This window comes from Peromyscus maniculatus, chromosome 4 (assembly GCF_049852395.1).
Source record: "Peromyscus maniculatus bairdii isolate BWxNUB_F1_BW_parent chromosome 4, HU_Pman_BW_mat_3.1, whole genome shotgun sequence".
In the NCBI taxonomy this organism is placed as follows: Eukaryota; Metazoa; Chordata; class Mammalia; order Rodentia; family Cricetidae; genus Peromyscus; species Peromyscus maniculatus.
This window is the reverse complement of record NC_134855.1, coordinates 13019044-13037996: the sequence shown is the minus strand read 5'-3', so window position 1 is coordinate 13037996 and position 18953 is coordinate 13019044. Positions and strand designations below refer to the sequence as shown.

The 18953-nt window shown below is 52.0% G+C and overlaps 1 protein-coding gene across 3 annotated transcripts in view; it reads right to left on the bottom strand.

Moving 5' to 3' along the window:
• Vav2 (vav guanine nucleotide exchange factor 2) overlaps positions 1 to 18953 on the bottom strand; it is a 168792-nt gene that overhangs the window by 75822 nt on the left and 74017 nt on the right. For all 3 annotated transcript variants that reach the window (XM_006993112.4, XM_015986619.3, XM_076569150.1), the window contains exon 3: positions 3052 to 3110. In XM_006993112.4, the coding sequence (XP_006993174.1) occupies positions 3052 to 3110 (59 nt within the window). The remainder of the gene's footprint in view (positions 1 to 3051; positions 3111 to 18953) is intronic.

Here is an 18953-nt window from a genome sequence, read left to right as displayed (position 1 = left end):
TGCTGGGCTCCCATCCAGCCGGGAGGAATCCAGGGAGAGTCCTGGGGCAGCGGGCTTGGTGTGTGGGATTTCAAACAGGAAAAGTGTTCAGCTAAACAAAACCTTCTGTTACTTATTAACACCGGGAAGCATTTTCAGGCGAAGAAGAGACTGGCAGTTGTCCTGGGAAGTGCTGCTGGGGCCCCCAGAAAACCCAACTCCCCATGACAATCTCAACCCGTTTGGAAGAAGAGATAGCACTCAGACTCAGCATGCTCAGCAAGGTCCTGGTCACCTGGGCCCACCCAGGAGCAGGGGCAAGGAAACCAAGACACCATTTTCTCTAGAATGACCCAGCGTTGGTCAGACACAGAAGGAGAGGCGAGAGCATTGAGAAGGCGGGGCAGAGTCTAGCTGTGAGGATAGAGGTTCAGAAGGAGGCTCTGGGAGAGCCATGGAGGGCTAGGGTTGGTCAAGGCCACCCTCCATCATTTAAGAGGTTCCTGCCTCATTTAAAAATAACAACAACAAAACCCTATTATTACATTTATTTAAGGGAAGGGGCCCTGCACCGTGCACACGTGGAGATCTGAAGACACCTTGCCAAAGACACCTTGCACGAGTCTGTTCTCTCCTTCTACCTTGTGAGTCCTGGGATTGAACTCAGGTCCTCGGGCTTGGTGGCAAGTGCCTTTACCCACTGGGCCACCTTGCAGGCTCTCCTCCCTCATTTTTTTGCCTCCCACCTGTCTCCAGCACCTCCTCATGCTCTGGTCAATAAAAGGGTGACTTGGTCTACTTGGTGGCACAAACTTATGCTCCAAAAGAAGGCTTAGCTCCTCTAATCTCCAGAAGGTGACTTCTCACCTGTCAACCATAGTCTGGTAAAGCCAGACCCTTGGCAGCCCTCCAGGCCTGGGCTCAGGGTGGGGCTTCGGGTCACACAGTATCATGCAGTAGAGAGGACCAAGACTAAGTGGCTGAGGTGTCCCCATGACTCACGACCACGGCAGACCCATCAGCATGGTGGGCTCCCTACTGGCAGTGCTCTGGCCAGTTGTCCCACGGGAGCAGCTGGCGGATGAAACGCCAGCTGTGGGACTCTGCTAGGAGAGGAGGCCTCTGCCACCCTCTTCTAGACACTGGCCAACTTCATCTACTAACATGGCTCCTTGACTGTAACAGACTGTGGCTATGAACTCAAACTTTCCTGCATCCTGTGAGGCCTCTCTGGTCGATCATGGAAGCAGAGGGATGTTTCCACGCTAACCACTCTGTAAACCACCACCAGGGTCTCGCTGCCAAGTGTAAGGCCCCCCGGAAAAGGCCGTCCACACTGTCCGTGGGGGCATCTCAGCCTCAGAGGGCAGGGAACGGCGGCTGGATCACACCCGGGCAGCCCCGTCCCCCACACTGTCACCAAATAACACGTGGCTGACAGCGGGCCACGGCAGCTGGCCACCCTCCAGTTTGGGGATACTGTACTAGGATGGGGGAAGGGGACACACTTAGGACTCTGCGCGGGGTCAGTGTGACGGCTGGAATCTGCTGAGAGAATGTCACTGTTGTCTGTGAGTCTACGACGCAGAGTGTGCTGAGCCAGGTGGGCTGCACAGCTGTGACGAAGAACATCACAGTGACGGGCCAGCACGGCAAAGAGCACACAGCTGCTCGGTTCCCAAACAAACAGCTCCAAGCCCTGTGTCCAGAAATGGCACTGTTTTCAACCGGACGCCTGTAAGTGGAGCCTCTTACGGACTTTGCAGGGATAACCTACCGCAGGGTGGGGCTAGGCAGGCCACAGGTGTGTGCTGCTGGGTCAAGCCCAGGGTGCTGAAGGGACACAACTTACTGTTTGGTTTTCGCTTAAGGGTAGCTTTTTGTTGTTGCTGTTGTTTTTGATGGAGGTCTCACAATGTAGCCCAGGCTAGCCTTGATGTAACCCAGGCTGGCCTTAACTCTTAGATCTGCCTCCGCCTCAAGTGGAGTACACGCCATCACATCAGCTCTCAGCTATTTGTTGTTATAACTGAAGAAGCACTGCAAACATCCCTTTCTGTCTCCTGATTTGTTTGAAAACATTGTAAAACAGCCTGCCTTCTGGTTAACAAAAAAAAAGACTTTGACTCAAAGGACATTCAAGGCCCTGAAGAAGCCATGCAACAAATGTCTCATAGATGCACTGACATGGCACCTGACCTAGGACTCTCAGAGGTAAGTGAGCCAACAGCTACCACCAAGGGACACCATGCTCCCCCAGGACCCAGCATGTGGCCCTGCAGACAAAGCAGAGTACATCAAGGCAACACTCAGTGGATAGCAACCTCAGGATGTCACTTGTACCCGGGGTGGCCAGCATGCTCAGCTCTCAGGAGGGGCCGCTGCTGTTACCCTTGCCACTGGCCTGTATCATCAGGGAGCCCTCAGGTGTGGCAGGAAATGATAGCTTGTGTGTGGCCCCCAGGTGACCTGAAACCTATCTCCCTGACCTGTACCATCAGAGGTCAAAATCTTTAATGACCAAGTCTTAAAGGTGCCACCCAACTCTCCCCCTGCATCCCACCCATGAATCAGAGATAGAGGCCACAGGCCTCAGGAACATCAGTAGCTAAAAAACCGTGTTGTCCATAAAGATCAGAGTGAGGCAATCTATAGGGGCTGGGTTCTCCACAAGTTCTACAGGAGCCCTAAGGCTTGTGGGCAGAGACGTGCACTTCACTTCGCTCCAGCCCCAGCCCTGTGAGCTCACACCAGCTCTAGCATTCAAACCAGGACCCTGGTCCAGAGCTGAGGAGGTGCATTCAGGCAGGTAGGCAATGATCTGTGGTAGGGTTAATTTGCTGATCTTATTACCTAAATCGAAAGCGATTTTGCAGCCGTCAGTAACGTGCTTGCAAGATTTCCCTGGTGTGAACCCACAGGCCCCCCCTTCCCCACAACCTTGGCTGCTGCCAATACGAAGCCAGAGTGCACTGTGAAAGCTAGTTCAGACCCACAGGCAGGGGATGTCTATTCATCTTGGTAGCACCAAGATTAAAGGGCCTGCCCTCCCAGCGTCACTCCGGAACTCACCTGATCCCTTTGTTCTGTGCGATGCTGTGCAGAGACAGTCGGGACACCGCAGAGATGACCTGGGGAACACAAGAGAGAGTTCTGTAACGTCAGACCATCAGGAAGTCATCACAAGCCGCACCGAGTGTTCTGCAAGCGTGGAAACCGATAACTAAGCACACCTTGTAAGAACGACAGGGAGCCTTCCGGGCTCAGCACCGGTGCAGTGTTTACTGCATGAAATCTGTCATTTGGCCACGTTATTATTTGCTGAGAGCGGCCGTGCTCGTGGTAAGGTGCCTCGGGGAGGAATGGGATTCCATTCCTGTGCCTGTGCTCCGTCTCCAACCCCTGGCCCAGCGATGAGCGCCCACACTGCTTTCTTTAGCAGGGAGAAGAAACGCTTTCTTGGGGCTGCTGTGGGGCTGCCTTAGCAGAGGTCACAACTACAAAGGGCTCATCCAGTGCTGCTATTCTAGAAAGGTCTACATGACTAACAGCAGCCCACGTCCACAGTAAGTCCTAACCCATCTCGGAGATGGAGAAATGGAGGCCCAGAGAGGTTCAGTGACTGACCACAATCACACTAGAGCTGCGGGGCCACAGGGACAGACATCCACGTGCAGCGCTTGCTGCAAGCCCCAGGCCCATGTCCGACATCTCAGCAGACACCGGCTCCCAGCCGGGATGTCAAGGGGTAAGGAGCTCCAGGTACTGAGCCACATGGATCTTTGTAGTATCTCCCAGACACAAAACAGACTCCTCAAAACGCAAGCTTGGAAACACAGAGTAGGCAGCAGTGGGCATTCCTCAGCCCCAGCGACCCGGTCCGGCCCTAATTAACCAGGACCTTCCAGACAGGTAGCCCTCCCAACCTCAAATGCCTGTTAGTCCACAGAGCTTCATAAGGACTCACAGAAAGCAAGCGGGGGGGGGGGGGGGGGGGGGGGAAGAGGCGCACTGCCGGAGGCCCCACAGGTCAGTGTGAGGAAACTAAGGGAGGGGAGAAGGAAATGGCTGGCCCAAGACTACAGTGTGACATAACAAGAGACAGAAAAAGAGAACCTGTCCCCGGTCCATCAACAGAAGGAACGGGTACCAAGCATGCCTGATAGCAGGCACCAGGCACAAACCTGAACCTTGAGACTGCCACACATGTGTCAGCCACATTCATGTGTCCATGCAGGCTCATATGTGTCCTGTGGGTGTAAATGAGCATAACTATGTGTGCATATTACTTATATGTCTGCATGGGTGTGTGTGCTGCAAGCTCTCAAGTGTGCTTTATGTGCATGTTCATGTGCACCTGGGGTGGGGAAGAGAACCAGGAAAATGGTCTTGTAAGCCACTGCTCACTCTACAGACACCAGACACTGGCTGTCCTGGGAAACTGAGCTCAGAGGGTGTCACACGCGCTACCCCATTGGATTCCCGGCCTCACCTTCTCACTGTGCACATTTGGTAAGCAGAAAAAGAGACGCGCTCATTTACACAAAGCCCCCAGCAGGAACACACTCCCTGGGGTTCCTTTAGGCTGTTCTGCACTCAGCAGCAATTTTCAAAGGGAAAACACCACCACAGCAAAGGCTTTTTCTATGCCTAGTGGGCGGTGGACTCGGCCCACAGCTGAGTGTGTGTCTGGGCCTCCTATCAGTGTCTACATTTCAGGGGCTGAGACTCGGGGAAGTTATGATGGGGAATAACTGGGGTCCTCTGTATTTGCTCAGACAAGTCTCAAAAGGCTGATGTGCAGCTGGCTCAGTCGTGGCCCCCACCAGCCTGCTCTACAAGGGGCCTTTTACAAATAACAAGCAAAATGGCTTTTCTTATTATTTTTGGCTTTTAAAGGCTCTAAATATTTAGGGGGAATAAAACTTAAGGCAATATTATATCCAACAGAATGCTGGAAATGCAAGCCTTGAAGGATTTGGCTGCCGGACTATGGCACACTAGCTGCCCTTTTCCTATGCCTTCTGAGGCAGGTATTGCCAATCAATTGATATATACTTTCCCATGAGCCAACAGAGGCACAAAAACTTTAGCAGAGTCCTAAGATGGCACTAGCCATCAATCAGCCACACCACAGGAAGCCGCAACCGGTTTGCCAGCCAAGACTCACTGCCAAGGCCTCATTCCCACGGGTGGAAGACCACGCGACCACGACTGCCTACAGGTAGATGTAGGCCCTTCATGTCCATGTGTCTGTAATCTCAGGGGCCACATCCATGTGTCTGTTGTCCCAGGAAACAGTATCACTCCTGCAGCTGCTCTAAGCCTGGCCCTGGGCACACACACTTTGCTGCAAGACAAAAGTCACCACAAAAGGACCCAGCTCTGGAGCCACGGCGGCAGGCAGGCCAGGCAGCTCCTCCAGTGGTTTAAACGTGGCCAACTATGCTGGGGTGCTGCTCTTCCCTCCATCCTAATGTGCTATGTGCTTTCCATGTGGCGCGTGTGCAGGGAGGGGAGACTGACTCCAGTGACCCCAAGCAGTGTCTGCAGAGACATATACAGGACCCCAGGAGAACCATGGGTTAGATCGGAGCTGGAGGCTTCATGAGAAGCTTGATAAAGGGTAAGGGCAGAGCCAACAGGAGAAGAAAAACAATTCAGAATCCCCCACCCCCCACAGTGCTCCTGGATGTGGCTTCCCGCTCTCAGACTAGACAGCCAGGTATCCCCAGGGCTAACGCTCTCGGCTGACCATCAAAAGCCTCCCTGCCAGGGCCCCCGGGGACTTCTGAGCACGAAAATGTCAAATGATGACATTTTCCCAACTTTCATTTCCACCTCCCAGCTGCGTCCCTGATAATAAATGGAGACACCCCCGCTTCTCCTCTCTCTCCTCAGACAACCAGCTCCATCCTCGGTGCCATCGCTCACCCACCTCAAAGACTCAAGCCTAGCTAGTGGTGTGTGCTGGGGCTGTACAGGGATCAGGAAGGAGAGGTCAAGCCCCATGAGAACAGCCATGCTACAGAAACAACCCCACCACCAGCTCCCAGACACTGGACTCACTGGGCCATTCACTCATATCCAAACATGCACAGTGGGCACCGGAGGAAGGAGTGAACAGTCTAGAGGATGCACTGGCAGTCAAGGTCTGGATCATGGATGCAAATCTTGGCTCCACCCGCCACACAGATGCTCTATAACTCCAAATGCCCAAACTCTAGCAGCCTACCACCCACCCCACACTGCCCCTCAGTGTCTGGGGTCCAAGAATCTACATTTATTGTCCACGTTCTATGTGACTGGGATGTGTGTCCTTCTCTGGCGAACAGGTGACACTGGTCACACTCCAAGCTGGGTCAAAGCCAGAGAAAGGACTGGAGCACACACCCAGACTGTCCACCTCTGGGGCGCCTTGCAGAGATAGTGCATCCAAAAGAACGCCCACAGGAGGTCAGTACCTTCCAGCTGGACAGCAAAGTAGAATGAGCAGGAAGGACCTGGGAACAGAGAGGGGGTGGTCTAGAGGCAGACTTGGGTCAACGGGAGAGCCATCCCCAGAGGAGGCCTCAGCAAGCTCGCTTTTCCCCCTATTACCAAGCAACAAATGACATTGTCCTGTGAGCCCAGAGCAACCCAAGCACCGGCAACCAGACTTGGAGTTTTAGGCTTCCAATCTTGCCCAGGCCGAAGTCACAGGCAGGCAGAAGGCAACTGAGTCCCTTAAGGACAAAAATTACCCTTCTGCCCAGAAGTGACAGAACTGCCCCTACCCTCAGCCATAGGAAACAGGCACCTGCCCCCGTCACCGGTCTGGGCATTCTGGTCCTGGCAGGTGCAGAGTCCTGGCAGCGGGGTTTGCCACAGCAACTCAGTCTGATGAAACAGATGCAGCAGAGATGTGTAATGCTCGCCCCTGAAGCCAGAGCCCTAGTTTTCTCTGCACAGAACTCACAGCAAATGCCTGAGGGGAGCCTAGGGGATATGAGGATCTAAACACCAGCTGCAAATCTGTGAGGATGTGCCCTGAGAACATTCTAGAAAGGTAGATGTCACCTCCCAGTACCTTCCCCAAAGGTCAACGTATCCAAAAAGGGTTAGCATGAGACATCTTATACAGTTGCTTGGACAGCTGGAGAGATGCGGAGAGGGTGGAGCTGGGCAGCCAGTGGGGGGCCTGACCTGAATCCTGGTTCCAAGGGGGTTTTAAAACTTAGGGCTTTTCTCTAAAGATGACTGTGTTTCTCCCTTGTTTGTCCAGTGATCTGGGCCCAGAAGCGTCCCCTGCAGCAGTTTCGAAGTGCTGGGACATTTGGCAGCATCCTAATTACACACCCCAAGGGCTCCAGGGAAATGGAGTAGAGTGCATCACAGCCAGGGACTCCAAGCCCCTCGGGAAATGATGCTGTAAGGGGGACCACTGGGGCAGAACGTGCTTGGAAATACACCCTGCATGTGAAAGGAACGGTTTCCAAAATACAGACCATACAGGACCAGGTGTGCAAGTCGGGCTGGAGAGAGCTCAGCAGTTCAGAGCACTGCTGTGCCAGGCAGCAGAGGCAGCACTTGGGAGGCAGGGCCAGGCAGATCTCTGTGAGTTCGAGGCCAGCCTAGGCTACAGAGCGAGTTCCAGGACAGCCTCCAAAGGTACACAGAAAAACCCTGTCTCAAAAAACAAACAAAAGAGCACTGCGGCTCTTTCAGATGATAAATAAAGTTCAATTCCCAGAACCCACATGCATGGCAGCTTACAACTATCTGTAACTCCAGTCTCAGGGGGATGCAACATGCTCTTCTGGTGTCCATGGGCACTGTATAAACATGTTCACAAACACACACGCAGGCAAAATATTCATACACATTTTTAAAAAAAGTAAAATGCATGCCCATTGAAAGAGCTGACAGACACCTCACAACATGTCAGCAGCCACTGTCACTGGAGAGAGGAGTCCTATCTGTCCTTGATTGACTCTGTTAGCATCCACCCACACCCCACATCCTATACCTTATAGATGTAAGCTCTACACAAAAACCTCCCTAAACACACCATTAAAACCCAAGACACAGAGCCAAGCCACAAAGCAGACACACAAGACCACTCAAGTTCACTATGCTAATGGTCACATCATCCCAGAGTACAACAGCACACCCCTTCCCTCCTCCAATTCTCACTACATCCACCCTCTTAAGAAACAAGAAATATTCTAGAGACAAGACTAAATTGAAATGAACTAGCATGTGAAGTGATGGCCTTTAACTTTGTGTTCCAAGTGGCTAGTACATAGAGGTCAATTGGCAGATGTTAATGGAGGGGGAGAACGGGACACGTGGGTGGATAAATGAGTAGGTGGGTGTGTGGTCTGATAGATGAGTGGATGGATAGATGACTGAATAGATGGAAGAGTAAGAATGGGTAGTGGGTAGATGCATGGATGATGGATGAGTTATTGGATAGATGAGTGGATAGAAGGATAGATGGGTGGGTGAATGGTGAGTAGAGAGATATATGGATGAGTGAATAGTAAACAGATGCATGGATAGATGGATTAATGGATATATGGGGTAGGTGAGTAGGTAGATAGATGGATAGGTGGGTGGGTGGATAGACAATGCATAGTGGCTAGAGATGCATAGATGGTGGATGGATGAGCAGGTGGTGGATGGAAGGTGAGTAAATGGATGGATGCATGTGTGGATAAAAAATGGATAGGGGATAGGTATATAAATGGATAGATGGACAGATGGACATGTGGTAGGCAAGTGAGTAAGTAGATGGATGATTAGATAAGTGGATAGATGGGTAGACTGCATGGATGATGGATGGGCTATTGGATGGATAAGCAATAATGGATGGATGGAAAGATGGATGGATGGATGGATGGATGGATGGATGGATGGATGGATGGATGGATGGATGAGGTAGAAGGGATTAGGAAAAGAAGTTCCACTGTCTTAGTTTTTCTTCTGTTGCTGTGACAAAATCCCCTGACAAAAGCAACTTAAGGGAGGAAGGGATTGTTTTGGCTCACAGTTCAAGTCCATCATGTTGGAGAAGCCAAGGCACCGGGTGTTTGAAGCAGCTGGTCACGTCACATCCACAATCAGGAAGCAGAGCGTGAATGCTAGTGTTTAGTCCACTTTCTCTACTATGCAGTCCAGGATCTCCTCCCAGAGAATGTTTGAGCCCATAGTTAAAATGGGCCATACCACATCAGCTAACTTAATCAAGACAATTCCTCATATGCATGCCCAGAGGCTACAGAAGCCCTCTTAAGTGTGCCTGGAAGCTGATTTCCTTAGTAATTCCAGATCCTATCAAGTTGGCAATTAAAACTAAGCATGCATCTGCTAAAAATGACCAAGTCCCTCCTTCTTAATTTTTGAGGACAACCACTCACTACATGCTGAGCAGCAGGATTAGCATACTGTATTCAGATAATGAGACCTAGAGAGAACAAGGACATTGCCCCAGGCCAATCTGGACTGCACTGTGCAGCCCTAGCATGTGTGTCTACTGGCTGTACCTCACCAGCTGCCGGTAACAAAAACCTTCTTTCCTGGTCCCAGTTGGACACTCCCCAGCCTTTCATGTGGTTACTGAGGTCTACCCAGCAGATCGAAGTAGATGTAAGAGATTCACCTGCAGGCTACCTTTTAACACCTCCTCCTGCCCAGGGTGACCTCAAAAGCCTTATGTTAAAAGTAGTAGAGCCACCATTCACCATTGGCCTGGATCCCTGCAGGTCTGTGTGGAACAGCCACATCCCCTCTGCCATGTTTTGCCCACTACACAACCCTCTGCAGTGTTTAGCTATCTCCTATGGAAGCTGTCACAGTCCAGAACTATCTGTCACAGCAGCCAGGGCTGACATGTTCACACAGCACCTTAACCCCCCACTGTAACTCCCACTGTAACTCTCCACTAGCCGCTCGTCCAGCCAGACCTCCGTAGCATGACCCATCCAATCAAGCAGAAGCAATGAGAACAGCACTCCACTGCCCCAGCAGAAGGAGCTGCCCTCAAAAGGACATAGGAGCCGAGCCTGCCAGGGTTTCCGGCTGCTCTGCGCCTTGGCTGGAGACACGGTGTACGAGGGCTGGGGAATGTGCCATCTGCCGGCCCCGCTTGCTTGGAGAGGCTGTGTGATCAGAAGAGTTTCCTGTCCCCAACTCTCTGCTGTCATTAAGGATCAATAAGCAGGGGCCGCTCAGACCTAGCCGGAGTGGCAAACTCCTTATCAGCCACCACCACTCATCTGAACGCACACGTGGGCAGAGTCAAATGGCACGATTATGAGACTCATTTGAATATGTTGCCCCGGAAACTCACCTATCTGCTGTGGAAATCTGTAGCCCACACTGCTTGCATATTCAGGGGCAAATCACCATAAATTGCTTTCCAAGCCCAGCCCGCAGACCCATCCCATTTCCCCCTTTTTCTAAATATCAAAAGCAAGGTCAGGGAAAACTTGGCGGTGCTGTCTTTGGAATGACAATTGGCCAGCAAGAAGTGATTAATTATGAAACGTGTATAATCAGAGCTTTGCAGTCAAGCTTCCACCAGAATGAGCTGGGAAAACAAAAGCAAACAGAGACACAGCCATTTCTCATCCACAGCATTTTGCAGTGGGATGTCACAGTGTCCAACACTGGTGTGTTTCTTTAAGGGAGTCAGCAGGTTGGGGAAGATAGGATGAGCCAATTCATGGGCCCCACAGCAGCTGAGTGGCAGAATGAAAAATGTCACTACTCAAGACACGTGAGGGGTGGCAACTTTAGAATGGAGTATTTTAAAAGAATTCCTGGCCATTCTTAGAAGAGCTGGGCGGGCGGATGGATGGATGGATGGATGGATGGATGGATGGATGGATGGATGGATGGATGGATGGATGGATGGATGGGGAAGGGGACTCAGGGATCCTTCTGCCAGGCCCTCCTGATGAAGGAAAAGAAGAAACTTTTGAGTGCAGCTTCAGCCTACAAGTCCAAGTGGGCTAACCCACCCTTGAAGATTTCTGCACCACATTCTTCTGTCTATACATACATACATACACACACACACACACACACACACACACACACACACACACACACACACACACAAGGAATGGCTGCCCTATTTTACACTGAGAAAAGCAGAACCCAGAGAGCCAATGTGACTTCACCTTGTGCCTGTGCGGGCCTGGGCTTGGCTATGGCTCAAAGTCCAGATGCAGACATCTGGGAAGTGGAGAAGGGCCCTAACCTGGACACACAGCTGGCTACAGCCATGCTCCCCCTCTAGCATCTGTCCCACTCCTCATTAGAAACGAAATGCTGCAGATCCAGCCTGGAAGGTCTTCTTGATCACATCTTGTGCAGGGCGCAGAAAGACCAAAAGCAGGAATGAGCCGCTCACAGAGGTGGCTGAGCAGAAGACCCAAAGGATGTTAACTGTGACAGCAACACCACCCACAACCGTGGAACTTGGGTGGTGAGCTGGTCAAACATAGCTTAGACCTCATATCCAGCTAAGCCCTGGCAAGGGACGGGGGCCGGCCTGAAGAACAGCAACCTCTGGCTTCCTCCCTGTGCTCTCAGCTCCTACACCCTAGCTTCCTCATGTCTCCATGGCTGTAATGGGTGGGGCCATGGAGTATAACTTTCCTCCTCTCTGATAGGAGGTGGGCAAGCTGAGGGTGGAGTGATCACGGTCCTCACTTCTTCACACCTTTCCTGTCCCACTGCCTACCAGGACATAATGTGGGAGGGATCTGTCCTCAGGTAGATAGGGACAAGGGCCTAGGAAAAAGTCTGGCTAGGAGACCTCAGAGACAATCATAGCATTTATCTTAGGAACCAGGACTTGGGGAGAGTGGAGGCCTATCTGCCCTCCTCGGTGACAGTAAGAAGCTGGGCACTGACTGGGCACATATCGCTCCCGGGGCATCTATTCCGAATGGAGAGGTTCCAAAGGCCTCTGTTAGACAGAGACAGTGGCTGAGATGGAAGCAGATGAAAGATGCATAAGTACATTAATACTTATTAAGTGCCTACTATTTGTCAAGCATATTATAGAAACTATTTTAATTAATTTCAGATCGTGAATAAAACTGGCTCAGAAATATAAACCAGGAGAAACATAAGACCTGGCCTCGGGTCCTACCATTGACTACCCACACCACATCCCACTGAACAGGTCCCTATCTGTTACACTAGAGATGACAGATGATGACACACACATTGTATTACCCACCCACTCAGCCCCACACACACACCCCAACCCTGCTATGCCCAGGAAGGCATCACTAATCAATCCTGGTACTCATTCCTACTAAAACTGGGGCTACCTACACAGTACACCCTTTGCAGTGCTCCCAGCAGCCTTTGCTATCAAATGTGTGATATACAATGAAAAAATTGCCCACTTGGGAAGCTCCTGGACAGAAAAGCCATGGGGTTCCCCTGAGCATTGACCAGATCCACAAAGCCCTTTTGAGTCAAGGATCTGAGACATAACCAGACAGGGCTGGGTTGCAGTTATCCCAACCAGGACGCTGCAGCAAAATCCTCAGAGGAAGGAGCTTGGCCACCATCTGGTCCACACCCTTCAGTTAACCTAAAACCAGCTCAGGGGATGACAACAACCGAGAGGCCACCCAGCAATTTCCAGGCAGAACTCAGTCTAGGATAGAGGTTCCGTCTGCAGCCTGAGGCTCCTGTCTGCTTTACATGACAGGGCACAGCCCCAGCCTCCGGCCAACTCCTTGCCAGGAGTGCTTCCTTTATTCTCTCAGACCCCGAGGAGGCAGTTCTGCGGGGTTCCCCATTACAAAGGAGGCACTGAGGCCCAGGGGGTCCTGCTGAGAAGCCTGCACAGCCCTCTGACAACAGGGCCCCACTCTTGAACCCTCCCTCCCCAGAAAGGCCAGTTGTCCATCTGGATGTGAGGCTGAAGACAGTGGCTGATGGACAGGCACAGTCTCCAGAAGCCAGGCTCTGCAGCTCCGTGGGGGACGGAAAGTCCACCCAACCTCTAGCTGACACCCACTGTGGGCTTGCCACTCACCTACAGAGGAGGTGGCTGTCACACTGACAATCCAACCCCTGACAACAAAGGCCCAGGGCCACACTAAGGAGAGAGACCGAGGCTAAGCAGACCTGTTCTAGGCCAAGTCCCTGTTCCAGAGACTCAGAGTCTCCTCAAGAGTGGAGAAATGAAACCAGCCGCTTACCCTGCCTCCACATCCTCAAGACCCTCGGGAAGAGAAGCAGGTCGGAAGCAGAGTCTGGGCCACACCTGCCCCACTGGGCTGTGTGACCAGGACAATACGTCCCCTCCACATGTCTCAGTGAACTCAAGCATGGTCACAATATTTCAATGAGACAGATCATACACTAAGGACACTAAGAGCAGCTCAAGGAGACTTGACCCGTCTCAAGCCACTTGGCCACATCCAACCGAGCCCTGGGAAGAAAGCCGTGGAGGCACAGAAGAGGCCACAGGGGTCCCAAAGTCCACAAGAGAAGTGCACACACCAGGCCTGCTCAGCTCATCACTGTCATGCCCGCACTGACCCCCATGTCTGAGCTGGAAGAAGCTTTAGCCCCTCCCAGAGCCCTTACTTTACAAGGGAGACGTTCAGAAGTGCATGTGTCCTGTCTGAGGCTCACAGCTGTGCGCAGAGCGGATCCAGCAAGAGTAATGGTGGGAAGGTGGAGGGTTCCAGAGGCTCTGTCTACTGCAGTGTTACTGTGCCCTTCCTCAAGTGAGGAAACCAAGGGTCCAAGCGGTCACCTGTACACATTCGCTACACACTCCAATGAAAGCAAATCGCACTTCATCCTTTGAAGAGGAAGCATCTAGATGGAGCCAGAGCTGCCTGAGCCTCCAGAGGAGCTGTGTCCACAGCATCTGGAGGAAGCATACACTTCACTCCAGCTTCGAGCTCATCAAACTCCCAGCTGGCTTCACGGTGAGAGGTGATGGAGCCATGACCTGGAGGGACTTAACATGGCCCGAGGACTAATGGCCAGGACACCACGTGCATGCCTCTGGAGTGACAGCTGAGTATCTTGCTGACTGTACGGGTTGCTTTTCCTGACGGAGAAGGAAATTAAGGACGGAAAAGGTTTGCTTCGGCTCACGGTTTGAGAGAACATCCATCCTGTCAGCAGAAGACACAGTGGCGGGAGCTTGAAGCAGCTGGTCAAACTGCGTCCACAGCGGGGGAGTCAAGAGAGATGGATGCTGGTACTGAGGTTGCTTTCTCCTTTCCATTCAGCCCAGGGTCGCAGTGAGATGCTGCTGCCCATGTCCATGGTGGATCTTTCCTGCTCAAGTTAACCTCTCTGGAAAGGCCCTCAGAGACAGACTCAGAGGTGTGCTTCCATGGTAATTCTAAATCCACACAAGCCAACCACAAGGGTTAACCCACACCCTGATCAACTCCACACCCTCGCTACGCCACCCTTTAGGGGTGCCTGGGGGAGCACCTGGCCCCTGGGACCCCCAAGAAACTTCTCATCTGATATCTACTGGCAAAAGGGGTTGAGCCCCCTCCACTCGGCAGGGGAGGGGCTCTCTGGCCCTCTCAGGCCCACCGAGAGCATCCTAGAGATGCTGAAGTGGCACCAGGGGCACCTTTTACTGAGACCCTGAAGAAGGAACTAGGCCTTCCACCCAACGTGACTGAGTTCCTTATAAGAAGGGGGGAGCGTGCCAAACAGCGGTGGTGCACGCCTTTAATCCTAGCACTCAGGAGGCAGAGCCAGGAGGATCTCTGTAAGTTCGAGGCCAGCCTGGTCTACAGAGCGAGATCTAAGACAGGCACCAAAACAACACAGAGAACCCCTGTCTCGAAAAACCAAAAAATAAATAAACAAACAAACAAACAAAAAAGAAGGGGGCGCTGGTGAGGTGGTTTAGTGGTTAAGTGGATAAGAGCACTGGCTGCTCTTCCAGAAGCTTAAGTTCAGTCCCCAGCACCTACATGGTAGTTCACAACCATCTGTAACTCTAGGTCCAGAGGATTCAACACCCTCTTCTGACATCCATGGGCCCTGGACACACATGTGGTGCACAGACATGCATGCAGGCGAACACTCATATACAACTTTTAAAATTTTTACTTATTTTATATGTATGAATATTTTGCCTGATGTATGTCTATGTGCCACAGGCATGCTGTGCCTGCAGAGGCCAGAAGAAGGTACCGGATCCCATGGAATTGGAGTTACAGACTGTTGTGGGCAGCCAAGTGAGTGCTGGAAATCAAACCCAGGTCCTCTGGAAGAGCAGCCAGTGCTCTTAATCACTGAGCCACTTCACTAGCCCCCATATATATAAGTTTGTATTTTTAGAAGGGGACTGAAGGAGAAGACAGTCATAAGGAGGTAAAGGCCAAGGCTGCTCTGGCAGGACGTCTGCAGCCAGAAGGTCTCTCCTAACCTCAGGAGGGGTGTAGCCCTCCACACCCCAATTTTAGAATTCTTGACAAAATTAATTCTTCTTTTCCTCCTTTTCCTTTTTGGCCGTGCTGGGTGGGGGTGAACCCAGGCCTTGTGTACGGTAGGCACTCACATGCCACTGAGCCACACCCTGGCCCAGGTTCTTGTTTTTCATGGCACCATGACTATAGTAGTTTGTTTCAACCTCCAGGGGACATTAGCTTAAAGGTGAGCGTCGCCAAGGGTGAGGTTCATCCTCCAGGCCAAACAAACAGCTTATTCTGCCCAGAACACTATCCTGGGCATCCAGGGGCCTAAGCTCTCACAGCAGAGGGCAGCCAGCCATCAAGGCAGGACCCCAGAAGGACTAGAAAGGGCCCCGAAGGTGACTGAACAAAAAAGGCAAAGCTCATCTGCCCGGGACATGGCTCCCATTGCTCTCTTTGTCAGACACCTAATGACCTTTCCTTCCGAGGATGGCCTCCCAGGCCCCACTCCAGCACCCAGCCCCTGCCAGCACTCTGTGGGGATCCCTCCCTTCCGGCCCATCTACTCCTTACACAGATGGACACCATCATCTGCTCATCCAACACCCCCTGAGGGCTGAGAGGGAGCCCTGGTGATTGATAAATGTCACTCCACATAAAGCCTATAACCAGTAAGCTCCATGGAGGAACGGTACAGGATCCACAGAGATGGCCTGTGGGCCACAGTGGGGAGGCAGCTGAGCCAGCCGCAAGACTCACAGAGTCGGCCGTTGACTGGCTGCGCGGGCACTTAAAAATTGACAGGGACATACTGGAACAACGTGTTACAAGAACAACTCACTCTGCCGCCTCGCACACTGGTCCAGATGATGGACAGGAGCAGGCGGGGCTCAGCAAAGGGGTCCCCCCGGAACATGCTGCAACCCTGAGCAATGAGCTCCCATCTCAGAAAACCTGCAGTCAGCTGGGGCTAGCCTGATATGCCCCTCTGAGTCAGAAGACCCCAGACTCAGTTCCACCCTGAGCTTTAAGCACACACACCCCAAGCCCTCACCTGAGGCTCACAGGCAACTGACAATTAACCTTAGTGACTCTTGTGGCCAAGGAAGGGATTCAAAATGAACAGTGAGATTTCAGAACATCAGCTGTAAAGCCCATTGAGACAGTCAAACACACACATGCACACAGGCAGGAGGGAAGATTTCAATGAAGCTGCCCATATGGGTATCATGGGTTCCTCACTCGAACACTAATTATGTGTCATCTATATACTTGCTCTACCTCCAGGTGGGACACAAGACACTAAGCCCAGTTCAGAGGCCACCCAGCAAAGAAGCACGTCCCTCTGTACCTGAGTCCTCTGCTCTCTGCCCTCAGGCCCACACATTCTGTCCAATGACTAGAGGCCACCACTTCCCAACAGATGCTGGGCAAGGAGCCATGTCTCCGTGCAGGACCTAGTGTTTCCCTACAAAGTTCATCAAGCTATCCACAAAGAAGAATTTTCCCTATACACATGAACACCTCTATCAGAAGTTCCTTGAAAACAAGACTGGAGATGTAGCCTGTGGTAGAGCACTTGCCTGGCATGCAGAAGGCCTGGTGGCTCAATCCCCAGAACCAATTAAAAAATAAATAAATAAACATCTATAGAGGCCAGGTGGTGGTGTTGGCGCATGCCTTTCATCCAACACGGAGATCTCTGAGTTCGAGGCCAGCCTGGTCTACAGAGTGAGTTCCAGGACAGCCAGGGCTACACAGAGGAACCCTGTCTTGAGAGAAAAAGAAAAGAAAAAGAAAAACCTATAGAGACTGGAAAGATGGCTCAGCAGTTGAGAGCACTTGCTGCTCCTCCAGAGGACCTGGGTTCAAATCCCAGAATTCACATGGTGGCTCACAACTATTTATAACTTGAGTTCTATTCCCAGCACCCATGTTGGGCTGTTCACAATTGCCTGTAACTCTTAACTCCGGGGACTCCAATGCCCTCTTCTGAACTCTTGTGGCATGCACACATAAACACAAATAAATAAATGTTTTTAAAAGTTTTCTAAGCAAACAAAAAAATAGCTTTCTATTTAAAGCATTTAGAGATAGTCTACCTATTTTCTCAGACTGACAAAAGCCCCAGGCCTCAGCTGGCGAGAGTGGCTGAGAGGAGTTAGTATGGCAAACTGCAATGCCCAGAGGGATAGGTGTGATGGGCAAGCCAACCCACTAGAGATACCAGGCTGACCCCAGGCTTACACCCATATCTTGTGAACAACCAGGAGTGTCTAAGGGACATCACACCGATCTCCCTATGTCCACAACTCCAAAGGGTCCACTTTAGGCCCACAAGCTCTTCCTGTGACCACCATGATGATAGCTTCTAAAGCACCTGAGCCTCTCCGACGCTTGTCTCCAGAGGACTGCAAGGCAAAATCTATGCACATCAAATCTTGCTAACGGCTTCTGAACCTGTGCCACAGTCTCTGCTAACTCCAGAACACCCTGAGGTTCTCCCACCGCGAGCTTGTCCTGCTCAGGGCAGTGCAGTCAACACAGCCTTCTGCATCGCCGTGTCCAGCTGGAACTGGGCACCGCCAGCCCACTCCTACCTGCCACTTCAGGGTCTGGGTGGCCTGGCGTCCCTGTCACATTGATGAGCAGTCTGGCACAGTCAAATGCAGCTCTTAGGGCTCACTAACTCCAAAGAAGTAGGAGGCCCAAGGACCACTCTGCCCTGTGTCTACCATGAGCTTCACTGATGTGGCTAATTGTTTATCACAGGGCTCGGACAAATGCCACACTCTGTGCACACGGTCCAAGAAGCAGACAAGTTCCCTGAGTGGGCCTCCTCCTGAGGCTCCAAACATCAGAGTAGTGTCCTTCCTTGAACTGCTCCCAGCAGCCATGAAATGAGTTGCCTTGGTGCCAGGCCCCAGTCGGCGGTCATTTACAACCCAAGGGAGAGGCAGGTGCTCCACACTGTCTCCCGGACCTCAAAGGCCCACACAGCCCGAGAATCCCTCCCAGACTTGCCACAGAGTGCATGCCTTACTCCACAGGCAGAAAGAACAAGGAACTCCTCGTCTGCCCTCTCCACGGGGCAGCTGCCCCTGACTGTTGAGCTCACTCATCTGCCCTCCAAGGGGCAGCTGCCCCTACCTGCTGAACTCACTATGGAAAATTCAGACACAGCCTCGAGGACTCCTGCTGGAGGCTGGGAAGGTTACAAACTGTCTCTCACTTATGATCTTGGTCAAGCCAAGCTGTTGACATGGCCCCATCTTCACCTACAAGATAAGGGTAGGAGATCACTAAGTCTAAGCACTAGCTAGCAGCCTAGACGCTAGGTCTGTGTAAGAGCCAGTAAGGCAGAGGAATGGAGCTGGAAAGGAGGCAGGTTCACCTGAGGTCAGGGAAGCCCTGAGGGCAGCTCTGATCCCAAATGGGTCATAATCATGGACAGGAACCTTTAAGGACAGCTCATGACAGGCTGGGTCTCATCCAACATCCTGCCCACCCCAGCCTAGAGGCATTTGAAGGACCACAAAACTCTACCCAGGGGCT